At 35.8% G+C, this 27,118-nt stretch overlaps 1 protein-coding gene across 1 annotated transcript in view; it reads left to right on the top strand.

Annotated features, from left to right (window-relative positions):
- The window catches only part of LOC108578786 (autophagy-related protein 16-1-like), a 433,092-nt gene that overhangs the window by 3,214 nt on the left and 402,760 nt on the right, over positions 1-27,118 (top strand). The window contains exons 5-7 of the mRNA XM_017942181.1: positions 1,823-1,961; positions 3,994-4,099; positions 6,403-6,545. Of these exons, the coding sequence (XP_017797670.1) occupies positions 1,823-1,961; positions 3,994-4,099; positions 6,403-6,545 (388 nt within the window). The remainder of the gene's footprint in view (positions 1-1,822; positions 1,962-3,993; positions 4,100-6,402; positions 6,546-27,118) is intronic.

Genomic DNA, 27,118 nt, shown 5'->3' with positions numbered 1-27,118 from the left:
ACATATTTCTACAAATCCTAATTCATGGTTTGAAAAATTATTCAGTTATATTCACTGATACTTAGATTCACTGATCAGTTTTAATCACATTATTAATTGGTAGTACCATAGAAAATTTTGCATGTATGTTTGACTTTTCTTAGCTATTATATTTTCAATTTATTAGTTTAGATCTGTTATGCGTACTGAATTTAAAGTTGTTAATTTTATTTTAGCAGGGTGGCATTTTCCACTAATTTAGATGTATTTTATTCTGAAATAATTTTTAATAGTTTGATAATTCATTCACACCATTGTCATTATCTACATAAAATATACTCATTAATACCATTTTTCATTTTTCTGAAATTGTATTTGCATTATTCTGCATTTTGAATGTTATTCTATGTGTTTTATAGGTGTAGCGTATTTTCTTCAGTGACATTTTACATTTGTAATGTACTTTTTAATTATTTAAAATTTCATTGTGGAATAATATTATTACATTTAGTTTTTATTACATTTATTATTATTAAATTCCTAATTGCTGGTGACATAATTTCTATGAATATGAAATATAATTAATATCTTTGAATTTGCATATTTTACAACATTTCAACTATTAATGTTTTATTACTTTAGAATTTAATCAGAGTATTTAGTTAAATCAAGTTAAATTAATTTAGTTAAATTAATATATTCTACTAAAATAGTTATTTCAATTTTTTTCTGACAGTATGCATATTTAATTATTTTTAATTTGTACTTCAGTTTAATTGTCTCATGCTGAAGAGTAAGAATATTTTATTGCATGGGGTAATTTGAATAGTAATATCAGAATTATGTTCCATAATAATTATAATCTGGTACGACTAAGTGACAAAATGAATTGTTTAATTGAAGCATAAGTGAAATTCTAAAGTTTAAATCATGTTATATTTCAGTATGCTATTGTTTTATTATAATATGCAGCTCATATCTTATAATTAATTCTATTCATTCTCATTCATCATACTTCAATATTTTAAGCTTGCGTGCAGTTATTGAAGCGTCTACCCGCTAAAAATAAAACGTAAACCGATACTTATGCACATTGTTAATAAAATTGCTCGCAAAATATGAGACTCGTCGCAGAAAGAAAATGGGAGAGACACGAGATATCGTCATTGTAACATTTTACACGAGCACTTCACACTGCTTCACATTTTCTTTTCAGTGAGAGTTTTTCCAGTCCAACAGCCTTTTTGATGCATACCATATCAAAGTTCGGGTAAGTCTGAGCAATGTGACGTGACAGAAATTACGCTTATCGCTCAATTCCAGCTTTGGGGCGTATGTTAAAGAAACCTGATCGTATTACACGTTCGCATATAATCTACACATTTCATTTGTTTACGCTTTTTTACCCGTCCATATTACACGTGTATCGTTACATAATGTATGAATGTACCAAGTGGAAAAGTGTGAGCGAATAAGTTGAAAATAAAACGAAGATTAAATAAGAGTAAATTGCGCTTAAACACATAACTGGACAAAAGAAAAAAAAACGTATTTATACATATGTACACAAAATAAATTACAACTAATGTAAATAATGGAGAATACGATAAACGTTGAAAATAACAACTAACTACTGGGGCAAATCTACTATTACTATGAACAAATAACAACAGCAGAGAGCACTGGTTTTACTAATTTGTTTTACTTTGCATGAAACATAACAAATAAAAATGATCGAAGAGAAAGGGCATTTTTGTTTTGATATCCTTGAACAACTATTTTCGGTCACGCCGATTACGTAACACGTACTGAGATCGCGGGGATGTTTGTTTTTCTTTTTCAGAAAGAGGCAAGCTAAGATGCAAAAGGAACTGGAGGACGCGGCTCGTGATACACGACCTGTTAGCCCAGACAGATCGAGTCTGGAAGACGGAATTGCTTGTCTTCCTACTGCTGTACCGACAAAAGTGTCCGTCACGTTTGTACGTTGACAAAACTTTAATTTATGAAATACCTTATATCACATACTATATTACTGTCGGAATTTTCATTACAAATGTTTATTAATTTGTAACACGAGAAATGCATGTTTTTGTACGAGAAAAGTGACGAAACGATCGAAACGAAAAATCGATGCTTGATACTTGAGAATTTTGTATCGCAATACTTGCCAATTAGGAGAGTAATTCTCTTTAATTCTGCATTATCGGTTTTTAGGGTGCCGTTGAGGTTTTTACAAGTGTTCGCAGGTTTCTTAGTTGAAATAAAACTGTGGAATTATTGTGACGTTAGAGAAATTGTTTAACCTTAGATTAGTAATTAGAAATTGGACACCTAAGTAGAGTGTTGTTGTTTCTGTGGAGAGAACGTGTAACACGTTGAAAGTTTATTCAGAAAAATTATTTACTTTATTAAGAAAAATTAAATACGGCATAATTATGTCGTATTTTAATTTTAAGGTATACATTAGAACACCATTTGCATATTATTACATTCGTTTCCGTTTAATGGTTAAACCGATACGAATGTTAATTTCTACGAATAAAAAACGGGAATATAGATACACTATTTTTCAACTTTTTATAAATGCTAATATTTCTCAGATAGAATAGCAGTTTTATTGTTTAAAACTACACAGAGAGAGAGAGAGAGAGAGAGAGAGAGGATAGATTTACTAATATGTATTTACATGAATCTGTTGTCAAATAGTTTTTACTTTCACAAAAATATTTATAGGTTCTCTCTATGATGCAGTGTAATTTATCAGTAAAACATCCGTTTGTTGTATCAAATTAACCGGATGCTGGGAGAAATATCGTTCGGCTTAAGTTAGTATTTAGTGTTCATAACAATAAGATACTTAATGGGAATACATACAATTGTTACATATTTATTATTATTATTTATTATACAGTTGTGCATGTTACGTAATTGAAATATTAATATAGGTATTATTGTACGATTATATATATATATTTTAGCGGTATTTACAATCACGTGAAATCGATTTTTTATTGTGCTCTAGCTCGGGTATATGTAAGAATCACGTATTATTATATGTAGTGTACCAAATTAAATCTAGTATTAACAAAATGTCGGATTATTTAAGTTATGTATGTTTGTTCTGTGTTTGCAAATATATCAAGATATTAATATATAATACTACGAGGGGCGATAATGATTATTGAGATATTAAAAATGCTTTGCATTTTTATTCATGATATGTCATGTACCTACGTATTACGCCCTACTTTAACACCACTTACGATACTGTTATATTTGAAAATGGGGGCGTGTACTGTGATTCGTGAATGATACTTTACCGATGGAATTTATTCTAATAAAAAAGAGGAATTCGTATCAATTTTTCATCCATCTGTCCACATGAAACATTTAGCTTTAGTCGAGGATAGATCATTTTGTTGCACTTGTTGCAACGAAATTTTTACTAAAGTATTATACATAACGTACATTGTCACGATCATATTTAATATGGCTTTGCGATATATGCATGAGAACTTATTACACAAATCATTTTCTGGTTATTAACAATTCATTATGCTTGGAAGATCCTTCGGATATAATTTTTTATACATTTTAATCTTTCAATTATTAATAAGGAATTGGTGCATAAGGAACTTACGAATTGCAACGCTATTAATATTGGGTTGTAACATTAATTTATTTGAATTATTAATTTATTCAAATTATGCTTGGAATATGAAACATTGCTTATTTGAAATTCTAATACAGGATGAAATGAAATAAAATTGGAGATGATATAAAAATGCTGAAAAATTCTATAAATTACAGAAACTTCGGTTTAGAGTGTACTTTTCGAAATAACAGAATTTGAAATGTCGAATGGTGAAGATTTTCAGAAATATATTTTACAGTTGAAAATTTGTTCGAAGAGCGTAATTACATTTCGATACCCTCGATATTAACTACTGCCTTATGCATGCATATAAACTTTTCAAAATTTATACGTCAAGTGTTTAATCACCCTTGCAGAATGCACACGACGGAGAAGTTTATGCAGTAAAGTGGTCTCCCGTTGAGAGGATCCTTGCCACCGGTGGAGCCGACAGGAAAGTGAAGCTTTGGAACATCACAAAAGGTGATTAATTGAAACAAAATCGTACCATTAGAACGGTTGTCTAGGATTTAAATAGCTGTCGTAGTATGCGCGGTATAGGGGTATAGTTGGTGGAAGAAATACAGAGAGGTTGTAAATTAAGGGGGTTTGGCAAGTTTGTGAAAATTTGGTAAAAGTTAGAATTTTTCTCGCAGGTAATTACTAAACGAAAAGTTTCAATTTTTTGTGAGGATATAAATGTAGCTTTCAGCTTTCCCCTTCAATTTTTGAAAAGTGAAAAAGGTACAAAATGGGGGAGGTATTCGCTAATTGCGACACCTCTTCTGCTAGAACATCGATTGCTGGATGCCATCGCCACTGGTATTGAAATATAAAATAGTATTGAAATAAAAAGTTCTTTTTTATATATGAATAAGAATGTATTATCAAAAATTGTAATTATTGTAGAAATGGTGGCAGTTTGAAGAGGGAAAATCTCTTTACTAAAAAAATCAATTTTAAACGTTTCTAAAAAATTAAATAATTGAGACATCGAAAAAGTCTTATGCTACATTGTAAATAATACATTTTATTTATGAATAGAAAAGAATTTTTAATTTCAGACGTTGCACTCTTTGTCGGTGATGCGATCGATGTTCTAGCAGAAGAGGTTTCGCAATTAGCGAATAACTCCTCTATTTTCTAACATTTTTACTCTCTAAAAATTGCAGAAGGAAGCTGAAAGTTGCATTTATATCCTGTAAAAAAATTGAAACTTTTCGTGCAATAATTACCTTTCAAAAAAATTCCCAAACTTTACGTATTTTATCACCAATTGGTGCGGTAACACCAATTATTTTTATTAGGACTGAATCGAAGCTAAAGCGTATCTCGTGTAACTCTCATCGAGGTTTCTGTTCCTTATCTTCTCAAGTTTCTGCCGATTCGCTTGTCGACATGCTCGAACGTGTAAGCTTTGACGCCTGGCTGATTTTACTGCCTCGCTATATTTCTTCCATCGACTATACACGAGTGATTAATCAGGGTAACCGTTACTTCGAACGATCCCTATTATGCGAGTATTGCGTGCAAGCACCGAGATCATCGTGTGTGTAATTTATTTAGTGGTTTCGTCATTATTCAAATTCGTAACTAGCTCCAATAGAACGTGTAAATTATTACAGGACTTTCGCTTCAGTCACAAATCTCGCTGGGTTTATCGTCAATTTGTCGGATCCCATAAGATCTCAGGACTAAACGTGTTAGGTGCATATATTAATTCAGTGCCTTCTTTTACAAAGTCTTATTGCCATTACCGATTTAAAATCCTCATGATTTTTTAGAGGACATTCGTTGGTTAAAATTGAAGAAGTTCGTCCAGAATAACGGAGATTTTTTTGAACATTGAAATTGTGTTTGATTTTTTGTAAATAAATATCGAAGTTTGTGGAAAATAGAATCGAATTAATTTGTACACGTAGTGTACAATGTCGAGTAGCAAAGTTTTTTGGAGAAATATTTTTGGAGAATTTCGTAACGTTCGACGAGACAATGTTGGCTAATCAAGTGTTACGAAAGTGAGTTTAAAATTTGATTAAAACTTATTATAATGGGGTAATTAAAACTTTGTTACCATCTTTTCTTCACGAATACGTGTTTGAGAAACTTTCCATTAGGAAAAATAAAAAATTAACTTTGTGATAATGAGTCTTAAATACGGGCTGTTATGATGTGATTGAATAACGTTATAAAATTTTTTAATACGAATGTTTTTAAGCCTTAAATATCGTTTCCTTATGTGGAATGTAAGGAACAACTAAAATAGTTTAACACATGCCTACAAAATAAGAGTAGGAGGGTGTCACGTGGATTGGTATACGTTATACAGGACGATGTAGTGTTAGATGAAGCAATATACTCTCGTAGGATCCTTTTTCTGTCCACTGAATGAAGAATGCTAAGGATTCAACAGTTTCCTTGCAATGTATTAATTCACTGAGTAAAACCATGAGTCATAGAAACGTCTATTAAAATTCTTTTATATCTGATTGACTCGTCTCTCCAATAGTTTCTCTTAGAAACTTCGAAATCTCTCCTATCCTCACATTTGTGTATGCTGCTTTTCCTCTTTTCTCAATTTATCTGCTGTTGATTTTTCCTCATTTAGTTCGGTTTATTAAAAAATATTCACTTTCTCTGTTATTTACGTGGTTGAATAAAATCTCAGTTGTGATTTCTCGATGAAAAGGTTATTAAAAGTGGTTTGCAAAGAAATAGGAGGAGAATGAAACGGACCAGGCAGTCTTTGTTTCAGGTTTAAATTTATTGTAAACATTACGTTTCAGGTGGTTCAGAGAACAAAGGCATTCTCGTGGGCAGTAACGCCGGAGTGATGTGCGTCGATTTTGATTCAACGGGGACTCTCATCCTTGGAGCATCCAACGATTATGCCAGCAGGGTGTGGACTGTTAGCGATCTTCGGCTAAAGGTAAGTGGATAGCTTGTATGCAGTGTATCTTACAAGAAAATACATTTCTTCGATAAATTTACTAAATTGAACAACTATTGAAACACATACCTTTCGTCTAAGTAAAGGTTCCTCTCTAAAAGCTAAGTGACATAACAAATCGTGTTACTGAATAATTTAAAAAATATACGTCTATTTGTAAAAGTAGCAGGGAATATTGGATTCTCTTATCTCGTCGTTTCTCTACGTTAAAAATAAACCAAGCAAACCTTAATATAATCTCTTTTACTAAAATTTAATTATAAATTAATTCACAGCGGTGCTAAATTAAGCAAAGTTTTGCGAATTAATATACTGGGTGGTCCACGTAAAACAGGCCACCTTGTTTTTTTTTAACTATGGTGGTACGAGAAAATTTTTATACCTAACTTAGGTGGTTTCAAAGGGTGAATAAATGCAATTTTTTTTCTTCTTCAAGGTCACTTGTATTTTAAAATGATCTTCGACTCTAAAATTTCAAATAAAACGTGAAACTTCCTTTCATTTTTTACAATATCTTCTATCAAAATAATATAAAAAAAATTTTCTTCTGTCGTATTCACTCTTTGAAACCATTTAAATTACTTGCAAAGATTTTCTCGTACAATCATGGGCTAGAGAAGATAATTAGGTGTCCTGTTTTACGCGGCACACCCTCTATAGTAAGGTAATGATACCGCGTTGCAACAACGGTCCTCTCCTTATTTTCCATTGTAAATGTATCACGCTACATTGAGCAAAATTGAATGAAAAAAAGCTCACATTAGAAAGAAGCAAACGACCAAGGAGAAGTATCATAATGAGATGTGCTTATCTCCCCCCTTCCCCTCATGAAAATGTGATTGGCTCGACGGGCATGTCCTCGGAAGTGTATAAACAGATGCCCGGCAGAACGTGCATTAAATTATTTCGAAGCGAGAAGCAGGTCTGTGAATCTGCCAGTACTAGAATATGAAATTTATCGTCATCCTCTTCCACGACCTATTACCACGGGGGTTCATGTAAATCCTCTGGCGAGAGATCGTGAAGCTAATGACGATTCGCAAAAACGACTTTAAGAGGATCGTTCCGTGAAATCATTGGAGAATCTTTTACATCACGTCTGTCGCCGGTGAACGCCAGTTCGATACTTCTTGGCGCTTTCGTAACCTTCCGCGGGAAGAATAATACTGTCTCTTTTCGTCGATGATGTCGATATTCTCTCATCTAAAGTTTGTCCTAGTTTTCTTCCTCGCTGGCTTTCCATATTGGGAAGGAACGGAAAAGTTTCGCGGTTATTTTCCTCGCAGTCCTGTCTCCCTTTTTCTCTTTGTGTTCTCTCCCGCGAGATCTTCTTGAAAGGAAAAATGTCATCAGTAGAATGATTTTTCCCTGCATACGGGACGAAGCTTTCTCAATCGAAATGAAAGTTTCGCACGAGAGGGGTGTTTAATACGAACGGTAGTGTAATTATAAAATTCAATTGCTTTTAATACGGGATATTAATTCCACTCTGTGCTGTTCAACGAGCTCGTTAATTCGACGAGATCTTTTCATACTGTACGATGTTTCGTGACTGTTTCGAAAGTTTTTAACGCGACGGAAGATGAAAGAGCAGAAAAAGATTTAGCGTGGTCTGTAACATTATCGTTCATGATTTTTACTGCACTTTAAAGTTCTTTTATCGTCCATTTTCGGTAAAGTGTTATATCCGAAACGTTGGAGTTTAACATATTACCGTGGACGACTGCTTCTTCGTGTCCAATATTGTACGATACCGAAGTGATTGAATTTGTATAGTCGATGGAAGAAATATAGCGCGATACCCAGTGATACCCGCGGTCGCGTACGTCGTTTTAGGTTTTTTCTCGATTGGGACTGTGAATCGAAGTTAAGGCAAACTTCACGCGACCCTAACTGAGATTTCGAGCATTGAACTTCTCAGGTTTCTGTCGATATGCTCTAATATGTAAATTCTGACACCTGAGCGAACTTACTGTATTTCTTTCACCGATTATGCACTATAAAAAGTGACATTTTTACTTTTTAAAAATTGGAGGGACAAAAATTGAAACTTTTCGTTTAGTAATTACCAAGAAAAAGAAAAATCCCAAACTTTTACCTACTTTCAGAAACCTCAGAGTAGTGTACCCCCTTAACCCTTTCATTACTCTTGACGTTTGTAGGCGGTTTGAAAATTTTCTGGTATTTTTAAATTGAAGAATTTTAATTCTGAAATGTTTAAAAAATGTAGAAATGAAAAATTTTGCGGCCACGATCGAATATCTACAGTTTGTTACACGAATGACGTGCTAATGCAGCAGCGAAAGGGTTAATGTCACATTAACAAGAATTTTCTCTGATTTCATTTTCACTAAAATATTTCAATACTTGTTGCACACGGTGGATACAATGAATAATTTCACGTATACAAAATCCCTGAGAAACTATCCTCACCCTGTTGCATTGTATATCTCACTCAACTTTACCGATTACACTTTACAAAGAAAGTATCTTTTTCGAACCTCCCAAAAGGATAAACACGTTGAACAAAGAAATTCAATTTGTCTGTTCCGCGTAATCACACGGGATGCACTTAGTCATCGGCAATATACAGGGAATAATAACAAGTGCAAACGTGTCTACTAAAAGGTAGATTGGACGATAAGGTGTGTTTGCGGTCTTACAATTCCCTGACGTACTTGATAGCACGTTTCCAAGTTGCATTGTAAGGTGTTTCAGGCTGCTTGCTATGCGGTAATATCGCCGTTTATAGAATCGGTCGTTGCCAATGGAATACAATGTGTAGTATATTTGTATGAGGAACGGCCGGTGTATTGTTCCGCGTATCGTTGGACGTGTTAAATGTGATTATTCGTCACCCTGCGGATTGTGTCTGTTATATACGAGTATTCCATCTACTCCGGAAACTTTTCTTCTCGTTTGCTATTCCCCTTTCTATTTTTTCCCTCTTCTCCGGGCGCGCGTATTTTTTTCTTCTTCTTCACCGTGTTGTAGTTGAAGCAGCCAGCCAGCAGGTCGCGTTGAGAAAATCCACTCAGCCGCAGCAGTTTCATTCTGAAGATTGGCGGCCAATGGCGCGTAAACTTACGAGAAAACACGCGAACTGTGAGAGATTCGAGGCGTAGTCAGGTTCTAGGCTATTCACGATGAAAGGTGCGAGAACTGACCGCCTGATGTTTATTCTTCGCTACCTCGTCTCCTGCAGCATGCAATGTTTCTCAGACGTTATTCTTGGAACAGGAACCCTTGATCAATTTCTTTACGTTCTGGGCTAGTTTCTTGTGTAAATCTCCGCGGCGGAGAAGCTTGACTATCTGTCCTGTCAACGCGTATATCTCCCGTTCGGTAAATTATAGTTCCTTTTATTCCCTTTCTCACGATTACAGGAAAATATAAAACGATTCTCCCACGTAGATTGTACAACTCGATCTTATTGTAGAGAAGCTGGCGCAATTATGGAATTTCCATACTTTCATTACCAAATGAATTATCCTGTAGAATGTAGAGTTGCTCGAGGAGAGATTTTGTTCGTATAATAGATACGGCGGAATTCGTGAATAAAGTTTCTCCTCTCATCATAGGAGCAAGGTAAATCACCCTTTTACCGGACGTATTAGAGTTTAGCTCGGTAATATGGACTTTGTATTATAAAAAAATATATTAACACGTTGGAATGCGTTCAACAGAGATTCCTGCGTTCAGCAGCCTATCGTATGAGTTGCCACATGTCTATAATTGAGTCAGTTTTATTCAAAAAGTAACCTCTTGTCGTTGGAAAAGAGTTTGATGCCTTATTTGTTTATATGGATTCGATATGGTGCGATGTCTAACATCTTTTGTCAGTCCCTTGATTTTTTTTTCAAAGCGTCTATAAGCGTTGAGGGCACGGTGCGAGAAAATATTCGAAACGCCTATAGCCGTCAAGGGTACAGTCTGAGAAAATATTCGAAACTCCTACAGGCGCCAAAAGCTCAGCGCAAGAAAATATTCGAAATGCCTACAGTCGCTAAAGGCGCAGCGCGAGAAAATATTTGAAACGCCTATAGGCGCCAAGGGTACAGTTCCAGAAAATATTCGAAACGCCTATAGGCATCAAGGGCACAGGTCCAGAAAATATTCGAAACGCCTATAGCCGCCAAAGGCACAGTACTAGAAAATATTTGAAACGCCTATAGGCGCCAAGGGTAGAGAAATGGTTAACTTTGTTTTAAGGTTTCGATCAATGTACGGCTTCATCTGTGACTTTTAATGAAATGAAATAAACAATTGGTCGCTAATGGGAGGGAACGTTTACCTAACTTTTACTTCTCTTGCTTCTCCCCACAGCCTTTTTCTCTTCTCTCGATTCCGTTGTTCAGGTCACTTTGGATGGCTTCTTCCTTTTTTCCCTCTTTCTCTTTTCTTTTTTGCTCTGACCTCAGTTCCTAAATTTTATATTTCTCGCTAGACCCTTGTTTGTTACCCTCCTGGCAGGGAAACGATGCGTTAAACGAATATCGATGGTATTGGAGGGTACCTGGCCAGAGCGATAATGGACTCAATTTCGCGGCAGTAGGGCGCCAGTCGTTTGGATTTCTCACGTCCCGACATAGTATCGATTCTCTGGCGAAGCCCTCAGTGATTTCCTGGTCGTTCAGCATTGTGAAATCGTCATACCTTTTACTCTTTCTTCCAATAGACGTGCAAGCACTTGCGTTTCTTCTCATGCTACGTTTCTTTGTTCGCGATTGTCAATAACAGCCAAGTAACAATAACACAAAGCCCATACTTTTTAATCACAATCAACTATGGAATAAAACGGTAGATCTGTTAAAAAGCAACTATTCTTGAGCAAACAAAATGCTTTTTATTCAACTTGTGCAGTATAATTAAAGGAGAGATTATATATATATATTTCTTTTTTTTTCTCTTTTCAACTGAGTTCCTGTTACGTTTTTCTCTTGCAAATTGTACGAAGACGGAGAACTCGTACATTTTCTTATCCGTTTCTTTTGCCGTATGTCATTAAGAGACGTGGAAATAGATTATGCGACTATAAATTCAAACAAATATTGCAATGAATCTTGTTGTTTAAATTAGTTTTAATTTTCAAGGCGAGTTTTTATTCCATTGCCGGATGTGTCAGGTATAAATCACAGGTTCAAATACGTATTTAACAAAAAGCAGAAGGTGAACATACTTTATTACTCGTATGTACACTTCCTGGATTTGTTGATGATTAACTTCTAACGATGCTTGGATCGTTGATTATCGTTTTATATGCCGTATTCCTCTTAACTAGAACACACGATCGTTGCCTACCAGATTTTTTCAAACTTCTAATTGTTCATGTTAAATACGTCTATAACTCTTACGTCATTAGGAAGATAGTGTTCAGATGAAATTTAATAAATAATAAGCATACTGTAGAAATAGCGAATTAATATAATTTAAATATTGGTATCTAAAGAGAGGTAAATTCCTTATTTTTTTAAATCTTGACAAAATTAAGTCATACAACGTGAACGACTTTAGGAATTGAATGTGCAAAACAGTGCACATTCCAAATAGCAAATTAATATAATTGAAAAATTGCATGAAAAGAGAAGTGAACTTTTTAAAATCTTGATAAAATTAAATCATACAATGAGAACGACATTAGGAATGGAATTAGAAATAAAAAGTGCTCATGTTGAATTGAAAAAAACATTCAGCCAGGCACGACTAAAACTGAAACGCTAATTCAGGAAACACGACGGTGCTCCCAGGCGTCATCCAGTAATTTCAGGGTAACATGGTCGGCACTGGGCACCGCGATGGTAGTCCCCTTCGTTCAAAGGCATTACTTTCAAGCCGAGCCCAGTAATTACCCTGCGAAATTACTGCATTTACATCCCTAATAGGAATAGGTGGATATAGGTAGGAATGTCAGGTACGTTGCGGGAATATCACTGAGGGAAAAAGGAAGGAACAGGGAATTAATCTAAAATACTAGCTTTCCGGCGCCCTTATGACATACAGTTGCGCTCATTAATATCCAGCCACTGTTCGAACAGTGTAACTTTCTTTTTTAAATTCAACCAAACCACTTGACTTTTCTGAGAAGTTAAAAGGATTAGTTTGCTGAATGATGTGTACAAAAAATTTGGAAAAAATTGCAATTTGTGGGAATCGCGAAGAAAATTGTAAAGATCACTTTTTACCACTTTTTGACCTGAGCTTGCAGTGAAAATTCAAAACGTACGTTTTGTAGATTTATGTCAATTATATACATGCTGAAAATTTCTTGGAAATTGGACGATGCAGAAACAAGCGGCAGGCATCGAAAGATTGAAGAAACTTTAGATTTATTAGTTACAGCCCAAAAATCGTGGAAATCTACAATTTTCGCAATGTTTAACTGTTTGCAGATAAAAAAGTTGTAAAAAGTGACCTTTACAAATTTTCTTCGCGATTCCCACGAATTGCAATATTTTCCAAATTTTTTTCACACTTCACCCAGTGAACTAATCCTTCTAACTTTTGAAAAAAGCTCAAGTCGTGTGGTGCAATTTAAAAACAGTGACCGGGTATTAATGAGTGTACCTGCATGTCGAGAAGAATGGAACGTTTCTCGTTGTTTTCCTTCGCTGTTTATGGACGAAGATACAGAAAGCAAACTGCAACGCTACCTGAAGGATCGATTTTCTGATTTTCCTTCATTTATTTCTAGATGATTACAAAGTTATGGCAGTATCGTTCTATTTACTTAACTGCCTTATAAGAAGCGATTGGAAAAGTGAAAGAAAGGTATCTGCGACAAATGTGACTGTGTGTTTTCTGCAATTTACCACGAAACCGTTTCGCTATGTATTGATTGGAAAAGTGAAAGAAAGGTATCTGCGACAAATGTGACTGTGTGTTTTCTGCAATTTACCACGAAACCGTTTCGCTATGTATTTACACATAACGTATGTATCCTGTGTCAAATTAGGTGATTTGGATGGAAAGAAAATTCGTGGTCCTTACAAATTTTTTAGTTTACCTTTTTCGTGTTTTGGTTTTGCTTTACACGCTGCACAGTATTTTTATATTTAATTTTTTCTCGATTTCTTCCTTTTTTCGATGACGTACATATTTAGTTCGCGTCGGACGAAACGCGAGTATAATTTTAAATACATTCAACATGCACACAGCTGACAGAATTTTTTTCGGATATCATGCCGGTCTCTTTAATGAGAAAGAGATTTAAATTTTACGCTATTTTAGTGTCCTTTTGTTAATTAACATAAACCTTCGCCACAGTTTCTTTGAATATGTTGTTAATTTACGCGAAAATTCTGTTTCCCTTACCGTTTCTCTGATTCTCGTTTCAATTTGCAAGTGGACCTTTTTCGAATTGAAAACAACGAATTTCACGAGTTTTAATTTAGAATCCATGAAAATAACGTGTTTGATGTTCTTAATTATCATCTACAATAATCTGCCCTACTTTTGCGCTAAAGATTTTGATAGGTATAAGTAGAATACAGTAGATTTTAACGGAATTCAGAAGATTTCAGTTGATTTTAGTAGACTGTGGTACATTTTGGTAGATTTCATTAGATTTCAGTAGATTTTTTCTGTAGATTAGATAAGTGTCCCGACACTCGTAAACAGAAGTGTACCTATACATATTTATTATTTCTTGTTGAGTATACCGGTACCGTGTAAATCAACCATCTTCTCCTGGTACATCTAATTCGAGTCCAGGAACTGTTTATATATCCGTGAAACACCTGAAGCGACAGAATCGGAAACTTTTGCAGATTCTCTGTCCGGGAATGGTGTAAATGTCCTGGCCAACGGCCAGGGACACGCCTAACGAAATCAGCACGTTTGTAGTGAACAACACACGCGGGACAATGAACAACCTGTAGATATTTGGCCAGCTAACTACGTCTCTGTTGGGACTAGAGAGAGAGTCAGCTTTGGATTTACGGGACGGTGTTAGGTTTCTATAAGAATCTTGGGGCAAGTTGCGCTCAGATATATACCGTTTTAAGAGCTCACTCTTTCACCTCAGAAAAATATACGAACACAGTCATACCTGAGAGAGAGAGAGAGAGCGCTCACATTTGCGCACCTATGTAACCATGTGTGTGTATGATTACGTGGGTGTATATCATCGCGTGAAAAGGCGTAAGGCAGTCCTTTTCACATTTGCTTCTCCATTTTTCATCGCCTCTTCTCTGTGTCCTCGGTGCGAAAACGCTCGACCTCGGTTGCATAACCACGGCTGCGTGAAAGTAATTAGTATTTACGCCACTTTGAAAAGCGGCGTCAGTGTCTTTCTTTCTTTCATCGCGCAGAAGTATGTTTTTAACGCGGCGGTAATGCAGAGATGCATGAACTTCTGCTGGAAGATTCATAAAAGCGTGTTGCCGAAATAACGCGCGGCCGGTGCCGCCCTTCTCTATGTAAGTAAAGTGTACATGGCCACGGGAATAGGGGCGGACGTTGCAGCGCGGTATACGGAAACGGAAACTGGGTACTGGTGGCTAGCTGGCCCCCCTCTGGCCACGGGGATCCTTGCGACGACGTGCTATACATGCAGACAGAAGCCGCGTCCTATATCAATTAGTCGTTAATTAGAAATTAATGCCCCTCTCCAGACACGTCTTGAATAGCGTTAATGGTGGACTGCGAATGCTCGCAATTTGCCTTCGTGATTGCCAGTTACATGTTTTGCGATTAAGCCCGGTATGCATGGTAGAATTTCTGGCGCCAGCCTATATTAAACCGCGATCAGCCTCAAAGCCAACAACTCATTCGCGTGTCTGAACGATTTTCAGCTAATGAAGTTATTCGGTGTCGATTGAATCGGATTGTGTTTCTTACAATTCGGGTCGAGAGGAAAATGGAGAAATTGTCACGCGGTGGTTTTTAGGAAGGAAGGGATTTCAATTTCTTCAATTTTCGTTTCGCTTTGCAAGTGGTTCTTTTCAAATTGTGCATCGCTGAGGAGAATGGAATTAATTAATTTATGTCAGAATTAATGTTTCTTTTAATTTTCATAATTTTTGTTTCCCCAGAGTCAATAATCATTTTAAGGTCGTATTATTATGCATGTTTAAATGCACATTTGTGTGAGAGAACATGGGTGACATTGAAGAAAACGGAGAAAAGTTTGTCTTCCATCTTATTCACGCTTTGACACCATTTAAATGATGTATACAAATTTTCTCGTGCCACTGTACCTAGAGAAGATAATTAGGTGGTCTGTTTTACGTGGCCCATCCTGTATATTTCTTCAGATTGAATAATTTATACCATGTGGCCTCATCATACCAAGCAACTTTTGTAAGAACATGTTTTCGATAGCTTCAGTTCCTTCTGAGATATTCCACCGTGTTCGGTTAAAAAAGACACCCTGTATATATTTCTTTAGATTGGATAATTTGTGCCCCACATTATGTCCCCTATCATTCCGAGTAAATTTTGTAAGAACATCGTTTCAATAGCTTCATTTCCATCTGAGATATTCCACCGTGTCCAGTCAAAAAAGACACCTTGTATATATTTCTCAAGATTAGATCATTTATATTACGTTATGTCCTCCATCATACCGAGAAAATTTTGTAAGAACATTGTTTCAATAGCTTCATTTCCATCTGAGATATTCCACCGTGTCCATTTACAAAAAGACACCCGGTATATATTTCTTCAGATCGAACAAGCTCACGTGAAATTTCGCAGGAAAAGGACTTACCTGTACGTCGAATTTTCGATTATCTTTGTCAATAGAAAACCAGAAAAAGAAGAGAAGAATGAAACGTCCTCTCGTAAGATGAGTAATATCGTTAAGTGGAAACGTTCGCGTAGGAATTTTATTCCGCAATTAATCTCACGCCAATCTTCGTAACAAGAAGATGCTCGGAGTGACGAAGGAAGAAACGGCGGCGGGGAGGGGGGACACGTTGGACGGGAAACAATGGCATTGTAACGAGAAATGTCAAAGGACATTCACCCCTCGTTTCTTTCTGTGTCGCAAGTTCCACGAAAATGCGCACCGGGCCCTCCCACGTTGTCACGCGATGCGTAATAACACGCACGGAGGTTGGTTCGAGAATAATGGATACAATAAATGCACGGCACCGTTTCGAAAGAGACGAAGCCGGAGCGTGTGGCTAAAGTCAAAAGTGTAAAAGCTTGCACTTTCCAGCCGATTTCACCCTTTCGCTTTTAGCTCTGTGCAACGAAGACCTACATACACGGTTCACGGCACGTTTTAACTTGCAACTCGCGCGGGGGTGCACGTACGTGGTCAGAGCACACCGGGGGGTGTACCAAAGCATTCGAAGAATGGGGACTTGAATTGAAGTTAAATCCGATTTAGATCAGAAGGTAGTCATTGTGCTATAGCTATAATCTCCTCTGAAGCTCTGAACACCGTAATTGGAGCGTGTCTAAGAAACTCCTCTTTCATTTTTTCCCCTTTTTCCGCCCCCCACCCTTCCTTCCTGTCAACCGTTCTTTCATTTCTTTTCTGTATGCTTGCGGTCCGACAGAAATGGATGGAATTAAATGGTGAGAAAGGTTTCATCGTTGAATGATCCTTTAACAAAGTGCGAGGCAGATCTAATTGAATTATTAAACGATTCTGACGAGATAAAGAAAATCATCTGGCAGTCGTCCGTTCTTATTCGATGTAATATTGATTTTCAATTAGTGATTATAAGACAACGTTAACCTGTTCGAACGGACACGATTCGCTTTTCGTTCTTCAGCTGTGCAGGTACTGTGGTCTGCAATCACTGTCGTCTCAGTTTTCGTGGAAACTCGTTGTGCCAGGAATATTTCGAAAAATTGAACAAGATTCTTTCAATTTGAAATAGAATCCATCTTTTGATACGGAGAAATTGTCGAAGAACAGACGAATTCGTGTTGAAACACAATGTACCGTGTTAAATATACTATAATGTACGCATTTAAAAAGCTCGCAGTTAGTAAACATCTCTCGATCCTAAGCTTTCATTCCATCAGTCACGGCATTATCGAAGTTACAGGGTAAATTCTTACGAAAATAACGTGTTTGATGTTCTTAATTATCATGTATAATAATCTGCCCTATTTTTGCGTTAAAGATTTTGATAGGTATTAGTAGGATACAGTAGATTTTAATGGAATTCAGCAGATTTCAGTAGAGTTTAATAGAATTCAATAGAATGCGGTAAATTTCAGTAGACTTCAGCAGATTTCAAAAGATTTCAATGGATATTAGTAGAGCACAGTAGATTTTAATAGAATTCAGCAGACTTCAGTAGGTTTTAGTAGAATTCAGTAGAATTCACTACGCTTCACATGCAATAAGTATCCCAATACATACGAACCGTACTGTATATCTATATCTAAAGAAAGAATACATATATTCATACCAATAAATTTCTACTTGGAGCAAAAAAAAGTTACGTTAACGTTTGGCATATTATCCGATCGAATATACCGCGGCTATTCGATTATTTCCGAAAGAGAATATTATGCATACCATTTATATGCCAATATGGCTGGGAGTAATTTCAATTTGACCATTTCGCGTTCCCTCTTCTCTCACGCTTTTCACTATTTCCGTATCTTTCTTCATTTCTACGCTCCCTGTCCCGTAGCTGACACAAAGCCCGCGGACGCATTCCATGGTACGCTTTAAACGCAAATTGAGCACGAAACTATTTTCGATATCGCATCTATTCGAATCTAATGAACCAGCCACGTTCGTTCCTACTACCCTTCCCGACAGAGTTGCAAAACTCCTTAGAAGGAATTTAATTAATGGGACACGGTTTGTATGATGTTATTCGCAGTGCCATCCAGCGCTATTCTCTCGCCTTCTCTCCCCCTCCCCCTCCCCTCCTCCGCCCCTTTTCCACCCTTGCTCCAGATATGAACCGGATTTAAATTAAAAGTGTCGAGAACTTTTAACGGAGGATTCCAACCCGACCAACCTCCTGAATTCTGAGCTAATTAAATCTGGAGCTCGGCTTATTGCAGATCTTGGTATTGTACCTCGAACAGGCCTGATTACTGCGATAATTGCGGCACGCTGGATGATAATGCTCGATCATCATCGGTGACTTTTAATTTCATTAAATGGAATTTTAATGCGCGCACTTGATCTATCCAGACGTGGATTATTTTCTTTCTCGATATATCACCCGGTTATCTCTGTTTCGAAGAGGCACTTATTTTCGTGGAATTTATGGAATACGAATGGTTTAATAAGTGATCGCGTTGAAATTTTTTAAAATACAGCGACGCGGAGGGTGAAAATTTTTATTTGTTAATTTAGATGGTCGCAGTGTGATTGTTGTATCTAAAATACCTACAGTGGTATGGAATATATTAACACTGTTATATTCGTCAAATTTATTTGTTGACGTTATTGCAATGTGGTGTAAATACAAAATTTCAACATTTGTCGATTGCGTTAATATTAATAGTTTATAAGCAATATTGTTTGAAATATTTACCGTGTAAAATTAATCCACGTTATAAAATTTCGTCTAAAATTCTTTCTTAAGTTTTTGTACCGACCGTGATTAATCTAACCGGTCGTCGGTAAAGGAAATTTTGGCATACAGTCGGAACGAAAAATTTTTTCACAGCATTATACTACGCATCCTAAGGAACGAAAAATGTAATTGTCATTTTTCCCGGAAATGATGGGAAAGTTATAAAAAATAACTGTTTATTCGAGTCGTAACTCTCAGAGAGTTGAGCGATGCTCTTAGACAGTCACTCTCAGACGCAGTGTCCACTCGCGAGAGATACTCTTGAGAGCAACTCGCGATAGTTTCATTTTCAAAAGGACAGCTAGGTTTATTATAACTTACGATAGTTTATTATAACTTTTATCACTTTGAGAATAAATAATTCCTTGTTTCGATTAATTTATCATTAATTTTTGGTTTTTATTAAACACTAATGTACAACAATCTTTGTAAATAATACACAATATGAGTTTCTAAGTGGTTAATTTACGAACAGACCATCATCTGAAGAAAACGAGACGGAATATTAAGTTATAAGTATGGTCATACTCTTACCTTGAACCGCATTTTTCATAACTTTCCCTTCATTTCCAGGAAAAATGACAATTAAATTTTTTCGGCCGTATGCCAAAATTGACCTTTTTTTAACATCCTTCTTTGACTTATTTAGGAAGTATAACAATTTTGGCGCGCGGAGAGTAACACAGGAATATTTTATAAAAGCAACCTAATGCAAAAAAGAAATATCTGAACTGGTCTAATCTAAACTAATTACAAAATAATTTTCATTAAATGATACTTAACCTTCGTCGCTTGCTATATTGTCTATATTTTTTTTGTTTGCTATTATAAATGCTAATTATAAAAGGAGTTTCTTATTTGTTCACTATTTTGAACATTATGGCAAGCATAATTTTTTTCATTATTTTTCATTTTACGTAATGAATAAATTAAAATTCCAGTGTGTAATTTAACGTTGATATGAACACGAAAGAAATTAATTATCAAACTTCTTCGCAGCAGTTTTCGAAGCAATGTAACTTTTAAAGAATAAGACAAGGTTCTAAAAATTCTAAAAATTCATTTATGGTTCGTACTGCAATTATTTGTATAATTTCCAATTTTTGAAAAACCTTAGTTCTTCCACATTTTTCATCAGAGACGTATTTATTTGTTTAGAATAATCATTTTGATAAAAAGCGAATAAAATTTTGTTTTCTCTGTACAGTAATATTACAAGGGGTTAGCTTTTAAAGGAAACATCTTGTTACATTACAATAGCACACAAATTCTTTATAAATAATAAGAAAATAAAAGAAAAAAAAGTATTAGGAACTCGATGGAAGTTATTCACGCGTTGAAATAACTCTTTCAGTAGGATATTCAATTACTGTTCTTACAACAGAGTCAGTGTGTAGCAACAGCTGCGCATCATTCGTTAATTCAAAGTCTTAAGTTAATGAAATTAGTCTATGGATCTTTGCTACAGATAAACGTAAACTCTACGTTTTCCTTCCTTCCTTCCTTCCTTCCTTCCTTCCTTCCTTCCTTCCTTCCTTCCTCCCGCGCTTTCCCCCGCTTCCATAGCTTTTACATGGACACTCCTGCCACCATCTGAACTTGTGAGTTTCGTCTGTGCCTGCTCTATTCCACTAATTGTCCCCTTGGCCCCACCTCTCATCCCTCAACCTAGATGCTCCTTGTTGATTCGCGAGATCGAGGGACGACTACCTACTATAGTGGTACAGTGTCTGATAATTTCGCACGCAGTACTCTAATTCCATTGTATTCTCAAATAGAGCCTGTAGAAGCATTATCTGCGAACCAGTGGCGGTTCAATTAGACGAGTCTAGAAATGTCCCTGGTGGTATAAACAAATGTTGATGTATTCATATCGAGCCAGTTAAGCTTCGGTGTTTTGCACGCACAGGATAAGCGATAAACGAGAATAACCATGGAGGCTCGTTAGGTGTATATTTTTTGTATCACGTTTGAAATTGTACTTCTGTGGAAATTGTACTGTGCTTTGTTTACTTATTTTTAATATGCATGTAAGCTGTGACCCTTAATTTTTGAAGTGACGTTAACAGTTAAGAGTCTAAAGATAGGTAAAGTTTGGGAATTTTTTTCATAGATAATTATTCAATGAAAAGTTTCAATTTTTTGAGAGAATAAAAACGCAGCTCTTGACTTTCCTCTCCAATTTTTAGAAAATGAAAATGTTACAAAATGGAGGAGTTAGGGCGAAATTTCTTCTGATAGAACGTCGATTGCTGGCCGCCATTGTAGGCAAAGATTGAAACGTCCGAAGTAAAAAATTCTTGTTGTTTTATAAATGCGAATGTATTATCTACAATGTAGCATAGCACTTTCTCGATATCTCGATTATTTAATTTTTTAGAAATGTTTGAAGTTGATATTTTTGGTAAAAAGAGGTGTTTTCTATTCAAACTGCCATAATTTCTGTAATTACAATTTTTAAAGAATCTCAGGCTACACTGTAGATAATACTGTTCATTAATCCAAAAGAATTTTTTAGTTCAGACGTTCTAATCCTTGCCTGGCAATGGCGGCCAGTTATCGATGTTGTATCAGAAGAGGTTTCGCAATAACTTCTCCAGTTTGTAACATTTTTACTTTAAAAAAATTGGAGAATACAGCTGAAAGTTACATTTACATCCTCTGAAAAAATTGAAACTCTTCATTTAGTAATTACCTATGAAAAAAATTCCCAAACTTTACCTATTTTTAAACGCCTCAGGGTGGATTACTTCCTTTTAATAATTCGCATAACAGGTGATAATTCCAAAACTGGTCCATCAGTTTACCAACAGTTAAAAGGTGACAAGTGAAACGCTTTATATTACCAAGCTAGGATTAATTTTTAATGGCGGTGCAAACACTTCGTGTGGTTATACTTTCTCAGTCCCATTCCTCCGCTCTTTAAGCACCCTTATTTTTCTTTTCACCGTTTAAAGTAAAGTTTCAAATGTTCAAGGTGTAATCTTGAGCAAATAAGTAGGATTAGCATATATTAATTTTGATGCAAAATGTTCTTAATGTTGTTTCATAGAGTTTTTATCTAGCAAAATGTAAGTTAGATTACATTGCATTATTTTCTACTTAACAATTACTTTTTAAATATTGTTTTCTGTTACCTTTATTCTTATTGGTAACATTCTTAGTTAGGGTTAGATTCTTTTGCATTTTGTCGTATCATCTATCAAGAGATTAATATTACAAGCCTAACTCGTATACCACTTACCGAATAGCGATTGTTTAAATAAAAACAAAAATCAAGCAATTTCTGACGAAACTTTAACAGATACGATGAAATATTATGGATAAAATTTTGTCTTTATGCTTTCTTGAAATTGTACAAAACCCAACAGATTTTCAACCCCTATTTTCTCAAAAACTAAGCCTCGCAAGAAAAAATTTATTCCACAGTTTTTACTTATTTTTGCATAACGAATCATCTGCTGTCCGCTCGTACAATACTTTTTGCCGCACCCTCTATAATTAGCTTTGCATGATATACTATTCTTTCTAAACACTTCATGAGGCACAATACGAAGCAGCATTTTAATCATTTTCGTGGCACACAAAAGTAACAAGTACAATTTCCAGAAGGAGGCCATTATTTTCCATATTAGTAGCCTCTCTCACGATCAGAATCCTACTTTCTTTGATATTTCCCCGTATCACCCGAAAGGAGGAAGATAATCTTTGAAAGGAGAGCGCGGTTCACCTCGTATGTATATAAATCTTTCAGCTCAGACGGATAATACGGTTCCCTGAATTTACAAGCTATTAAGGTACGGTATTATCGTCGCAGACTATAAGGAACTAACGAGTCGTTAAAAATTGATGTTTCAAATTAGGACTCCGGTTCTTACGAAAGAACGAACATACTCGGCAAAGGAGGAGAGACGTCTGATTACAAGACACAAAGGAATCATTACGACGTCGAAAGTAGACGCATCTCGGTGCTCTCGCTGGTAGCCGGACGGCAAAGGATCTCTCTCCTTCGCTAGGCCAAAGATTATAATTAAAGACGAATCTTTATTCGGAGCAGACCAGTTCGGAAGGTCTTCTCGTGAACCACCGTTGCTATAGTTACGATGAAAGCGGACAGAATATCGACCGAGAAACTGCACTAGACGGATGCACTCAATTCGCTCGGTTAAGTTCGAGCGAGAAGAATAAAGAAAGGGAGAAAACGAACAGTGGGTGGCACAACGGGGGTGGGGCGATGTTGCGTGGCAAAACGGGGAGAGGGGGAAGGAAGGTGAGAGGGAGAGAAAGATAATTAGTTGATTCGCTGAAGTATAATTAAGTGGAGAGATTTAGCGTTGATCTCCGAAGGAACAGCTCGCGTTTTCGTCCTCCGCAACTGTCGGCAATCCTTGGATCAGCTGTAATGCCCGGCCTTATCAGGGTTCGAAATTAGAGTGGCGATTCCGTGAGATTTTCGTGTCGCGAAACTTTTCTCACCCCCCCTCTCCCGGTCGAATTGGAATTCTAGGAAAGTAGGTACACCGTGAGCGAATTGGAAATTGTATTTTCTTCGAGAAATGCAAGTGATAAATTTTGCCAGGTAGAGAGAGAGAGAGAAGGATTATAAGGACTTTATGTATTTTCGCGCAGCTGAACTATGGGAGCTTAATACAATTCGTCCTGATGAATGGGCTTGAATTCTGTTGAACATTATGTGTTGAAATCACGTTTGCTCTCTCGGAACACCGTGTGTGCGTGTGTGTGTGCCAGCGGTACGGATGATAATTTGTAACTAAATTATCGTGCGAAGCTGAATCCTCTCATCATTGCCTCCATGTCGTCTTGCTGCCCTTTAAAATATCCTTTTCTTCCTCGTTTTCTCACCATTCGTAAAAACCTGCTAATTAAAGCGGAGTATCTTTCCCGTGAAACTACCTCTACCGAGTGTAACTGTATTGAGTGTTTTTTTATTTTCAAGTGGAATACTCGCAGCACGAAAATTTAGGTGTAAATTGAATAGTAAGATGTTTCGTATAGTACTGTTGAGAAATAATAGATTTGAAAAGGAAGGGTTATTTGTTTGCTTAAGAATTTTACATTTTTAAGGTATATCGTTTCAAAAATTAAAGTGGAAGTACGCAACGAACAAAAATCGAGGCTTAAATTAAGGTGAAAGTGTGCCAGAAAATGTCAACAGCACAGTGTAAGAAAATATTCGAAACGCCTATAGGCGCCAAGGCCACAATGCAAGAAAATATCGAAAGCGCCTATAGCCGTGATAAAAGCACAGTGGAAGAAAACATTGAAAGTGCCTATAGCCGCGAAGAAGGGCACAGTGCAAGAAAATATTCGGAACGCTTATAGGCGCCAAGGCCACAGTGCAAAAAAACATCGAAAGCGCCTATAGCCGTGAAAAAAGCACAGTGGAAGAAAACATTGAAAGTGCCTATAGCCGCGAAGAAGGGCACAGTGCAAGAAAATATTCGGAACGCCTATAGGCGCCAAGGCCACAGTGCAAGAAAACATCGAAAGTGTCTATAGGCGCCAATAGCAGTGTAAGTGTTACATAGAGTCCTCTAAATACCATAAAATTCAACACTTTCTAACCATCAACCGTATAACACACGACATACCACGCTTATGCAGGGTGGGCCACGTGAAACAGGTCACCTAATTATCTTCTGTAGCTACAGTGGTACGAGAAAATTTGTATACGTAATTTAAATGGTTTCAAAGGGTGAAAGTACATCGTCAGTTTGTTCATAAAAATAGTAAAAATAATATTATCTTATCTACTGTCCTAACGAGGTACAATGCAGTACTTTGGAATTAAAGTAAATATTTCCTGCAGACAATTGTCAAGCATAATTCAGATGTGAGGAAGTGTTCTTTCATTTGTACTGTTCCGAAGGGTAATAATTTCTGTCATAAATTCAAGAATAGAAATGAAGGGACACTAGATAGATTGTAATAACTTACATGTCACGTGCCAATTTAATCTTCTGTGATTAATGAGTGCAATATATACACAAAGTGAAGCCTTAGCTGATGATGTTTGGATGGTAAATAGCGCAATTACTATTGATGTTGCTTCTCATGAGTTGTGTTAACCAAGCATAGCCCTTTTGATGAAGAAAACTGCTTCTTTCAGGATTTTGTACGAAAAGTTACAATCTTAACCACGTAGAATATAAAATATAGAAAATTTTATTATTACTCAAGGTAGATGAAATTACTCGATCAAGATCAGCGTTGTAATTCCAAAAATTTGATAATTTATATACTTTTTTTTTAACTCAATAAGAAGTAAATTTATAAATCTATTCAAGGGAAGATGATTTCTTTGATTTCCTATGATTTTTTCGAACTTTATTTCTTCCCTGAATCGCCCATAATTTCCAGTTTGGCTTTATCAAAGTTTTTATCGTTTCTACTTACGACACCGCAATGGCTGTCGTTATTTCACTCTCTATAATTCATGGCTGTTACTATCTTCACGGCAAATTATGAAACTCGAGTACCTCTTAAGAAACAGTGGATTTGAACAGTGGCAGCTGCAATATTGTTTCTTTCTTTCTAACCCGCGTGCGTGGCTTTCCACGCGTTTGTACGTGTGCTAGAGGAGAAACATTGTAGTTTATTATAAACGTACTTAAGGGAGTCAGCCCCAAGGTGCAATGAAGTGGTCCCCATATCAGTTTAACTGTACGTGATTCGCAAGCTGTAGCTGTACACGTTTCTCCGCGAATCTCTCCTGATTTTCCTCAGCTCTTAAAGCTCCGTGTGACGTACTATGTATGTATGCGGCTTTATTTGTAGGGAGACAATATGGGAAGCTTTGAAACTCCTTCGTGTTTCATAAAAAGGGTATTCTTTTGTTTTTTTAGAAAATTGAAAGGCGTGAATTGCGTAAAAGCAACAATTGAATGTAAATAAATTTCACTCTCTGAATATGTGCTAAGTAATTATTCGCAATTTATAATAAATTTTCTGAGCTATTAAAATTTAGGAAACGCATTGTTTCACTAATTTTCAACTGCGAATGAATTTGACGATTTTGATTTATTGTTGAAATGAAAATAAAAATTATGACTAAAAATAAAGTTTTCTGTCGTTGTTTATTATATCTTCATAGAGTAAATTGAAAGTAATTGCGAAATTTTCATACATGTAATGAAACTATGAGAATAGAATAGAAACAGATTTTAATTTAATAAATATAATTAATTATATTTTACAAATAACAATTTTTCATTTATATTTTGGTATTTAATGTGAGAATCTTGAAACCAAGAAGCAGATACTATATTGTTGACTTAAAAATGTAAAATTTAGGAAAAGCTTGGAAAATATTAATATAAATATACCTTTAATATTTATGGTATTTCTCTGTTGGTACTTTTGACACTATTGTTTTGTTTGATTTAAAAAAACGCCAAGTATATAAACATACGAATAAATATAATTGTTAAATTTATTGAAATTTAAGGTTATGTTCTACTAACCTAATCTAAAACACTGTCTCAATATTTGTGTGTATTTTTCACTGCAAAATAGTAAAAATTAACAGAGGATCATATTAACAAGATAAGGAAAAACAAGAAGCTACGTCTTGCTTGTAGTTTATGTAAAATTAATCGTTGTACTAGCTCGTATGCTTTAGTTATTTACTGTATGATTGTGATGTTTATTGCAATGGAACGAATGGTATCTATTTACAAGCATATATTCGATTGCGTTTTGATATTAATTGCATGGTTCTCGATAGAATGATTCCAGTGAACCTATAAATTCATCTAATGTCCTGAACATACATCAAATTTCGTAATTTCCAAGAGCAATTCAACCAATTCTAATTGCTTTGCCAATGTACCTGTGAATAATTGCCCGTACGAAGAAAAAGGATTCAAAAATTGATGAGAATTCGAAGGAACGAGGACACGCACATCCTGAAGTAACGGGAACTGTTCGTTCATGTGAAGGCTAGCATATTGTCAGATAAACAAAGGAACGTGGCTTAGAAGTTGTACATAAATTAGCGATTTTATTTAAGAAGAATCATTTAAA

The sequence above is a fragment of the Habropoda laboriosa genome, unplaced genomic scaffold, assembly GCF_001263275.1.
Source record: "Habropoda laboriosa isolate 0110345459 unplaced genomic scaffold, ASM126327v1 scaffold47, whole genome shotgun sequence".
Classification (NCBI taxonomy): domain Eukaryota; kingdom Metazoa; phylum Arthropoda; class Insecta; order Hymenoptera; family Apidae; genus Habropoda; species Habropoda laboriosa.
This window is presented reverse-complemented; position numbering and strand designations above follow the sequence as displayed.